The sequence below is a fragment of the Gadus morhua genome, chromosome 17, assembly GCF_902167405.1.
Source record: "Gadus morhua chromosome 17, gadMor3.0, whole genome shotgun sequence".
Taxonomy (NCBI): Eukaryota; Metazoa; Chordata; class Actinopteri; order Gadiformes; family Gadidae; genus Gadus; species Gadus morhua.
The window spans coordinates 19,948,005-19,950,504 of record NC_044064.1 but is presented as its reverse complement, the minus strand read 5'-3'; the positions used below and the strand labels follow the sequence as shown (position 1 = coordinate 19,950,504).

At 49.9% G+C, this 2,500-nt stretch overlaps 1 protein-coding gene across 1 annotated transcript in view; it reads right to left on the bottom strand.

Annotated features, from left to right (window-relative positions):
- nwd2 (NACHT and WD repeat domain containing 2) overlaps window positions 1–2,500 on the bottom strand; it is a 55,482-nt gene that overhangs the window by 19,114 nt on the left and 33,868 nt on the right. The window contains exon 4 of the mRNA XM_030338810.1: window positions 1,853–1,969. Coding sequence (XP_030194670.1) covers window positions 1,853–1,969 — 117 coding nt within the window. The remainder of the gene's footprint in view (window positions 1–1,852; window positions 1,970–2,500) is intronic.

The following is a 2,500-nucleotide window of genomic DNA, read 5'->3' as shown; positions in this document are numbered from 1 at the left end:
AAATGTTAGGGAGACAAAACATTGCTCCATGATCCAGCAACGTGAGTCTGATGACAGTTCAGACAGCAGATTATGGATTAGCATATAGGACGATATTGAGAAGTATTTGGCAAGTTTTTTTTCCCTTGCTCTTGTAAAGCCAACTATACTGAGACCCCTAACGACAAGCCTATTCACATGGCGCAGGCTGCCAAAGATAAGTACCAGACATTGACATTTGTAGCCAAGGTCAGATATTTGTTGTTGAAGAGGCTGATATTTTACCAGCTTTGGTAAAATATCAGCCTCCTCTAGACATGAACCAAGCAGCCTCCAATTTCAGAATGAAATTGGACACACACACACACACACACACACACACACACACACACACACACACACACACACACACACACACACACACACAAACACACACACACACACACACACACACACACACACACACACACACACACACACACACACACACACACACACACACACGCACACACACCTGCTCTGTGGGGACAACACTGAGCTACCCCAGAACTGTCATCAGATGCAGGCGACCCTCTGATCAAAAGACCCCCCACCCCCCCCCCACCCCTCCCATTACAATCCACACACACTCCTGTGGCACCCTTCACTTCAGGACCTCAGGAAGCACAAACTTAGAAACTTCAGTTGTTTTCTTAAGATTAAAAACTTTCCACTTTCTATTCTCGCTTTAAGTAGATGGTGTGTGTGTGTGCGTGCGAGTGTGTAGTGGGTAGTGTGTGTGTGGGGGGGGGGGGGTCAGTGTGTGTGCTTGGAGTGTGTGTCAGAGTGGCGGACAGCCAGGGTAGCAGGTATGAGCGGGTGATGGTGACAGGCCCTGACCCATCATGCACCACTTCTCCTCGCTCCCTCGCCTCAATTACAACCCCGTGAATCTCCCCGTTCTTTCTGAATAATTCACTGCGACGTTCTCTGGCTCCATCTGCTTCCCGTCTCCCTCTCCCTCCTCTTCCCTTTCTTTTTACCCCTCTCTCTCTCGGTAGGTGGCCCAAAATAATTTCAAGCACATCGCTCAAATGTCAGCATGAATAATGTGTGAGGTCTGCCTCCACGACGGCGTCTGGGTCCGCCGCGCGGTGAGCCTCTCAGCCTGGTCCACACTGACATCCTCTATTCATCTCACCCTATTCACATCCACGCACGCATACACACACGCTCACACGCCAACAGAGACACCCTCACATGCACAGACACACACACGGAGACGTAAGGTCAGGGATACTGAGCTGAGGAAGGCTTTGAGGCGTTTGGTTAAACCAGTGCATTCAGAGAGTTTCTTCTGGAATATTCTGGATTCAGATTTGACCCACGAGGTGTGATGATGTGTGGGTTCATGCTGGTGAACGCGATCGCACCAGTCAGCCCTATCAACAAGATCCTCGTTCTCATTTGAGACGTCTGCAGATTCCGCTAGAGGTGGTGGAAGGACCATTCATCTGACGGAGATTGAGGAACTGGCATCGAGCAATTGATTTGATGCATTTCATTAGCCAATCAATCAAAGCAAACCGCAACCGTTGTATTATTGATCTAGAGCCTAGATCCGTGTTTGTTGCACACATCACGCCGTCATAAAAGTGTCTGTGTTGCACTCAACACATAAAGGTGGTTGCCTGGACAACAACCACACCCAGCAACACAACGCTGTTGTTAAGCCAACAGCGTTGTGTTGCTGGGTGTGTTTGTGTGTCCCGTAGAGGAACACAACGGGGGCCTCTGGACGCTGCCTGGCGGGGCCAACCCACCTCAGTGACTGAAGGTAGTGGACACGTGTGTGTGTGTGTTTGTGTGTGTGTGTGTGTGTGTGTGTCCTCACCACGAAGCAGGGCCCGGCGGAGGTCTTCAGACACTCCTCCAGGAGCTTCATCCGGAGGCGCTGGAGGTCCGGATTGTCCCACTCCTCAGGGTCCACGCCCCAGTACAGGTCCACCACCTGCAAGCACACACCGTCACATGGAGGTTCACACACACACACACACACACACACACACACACACACACACACACACACACACACACACACACACACACACACACACACACACACACACACACACACACACACACACAGTCATATGGAGGCACACACACACACACACACACGGTCACATTTACATTTACATTTAGGACATTTAGCAGACGCTTTTATCCAAAGCGACTTACAATAAGTACATTTGTCATAAGACAAACATGGAGGTACACACACACACACACACACACACACACACACGGTCACATGGAGGTACACACACACACAGTCATATGGAGGTACACACACACACACACACACAGTCATATGCAGGTATACACACACACACACAGTCAAATGGAGGTACAAACACACACACGGTCATATGGATGTATACAGACACACACATACAAACACACACGCACACACACAGGGTCATATGTATGTATACAGACACACACACGCACACACGCACACACACACATGCACACACGG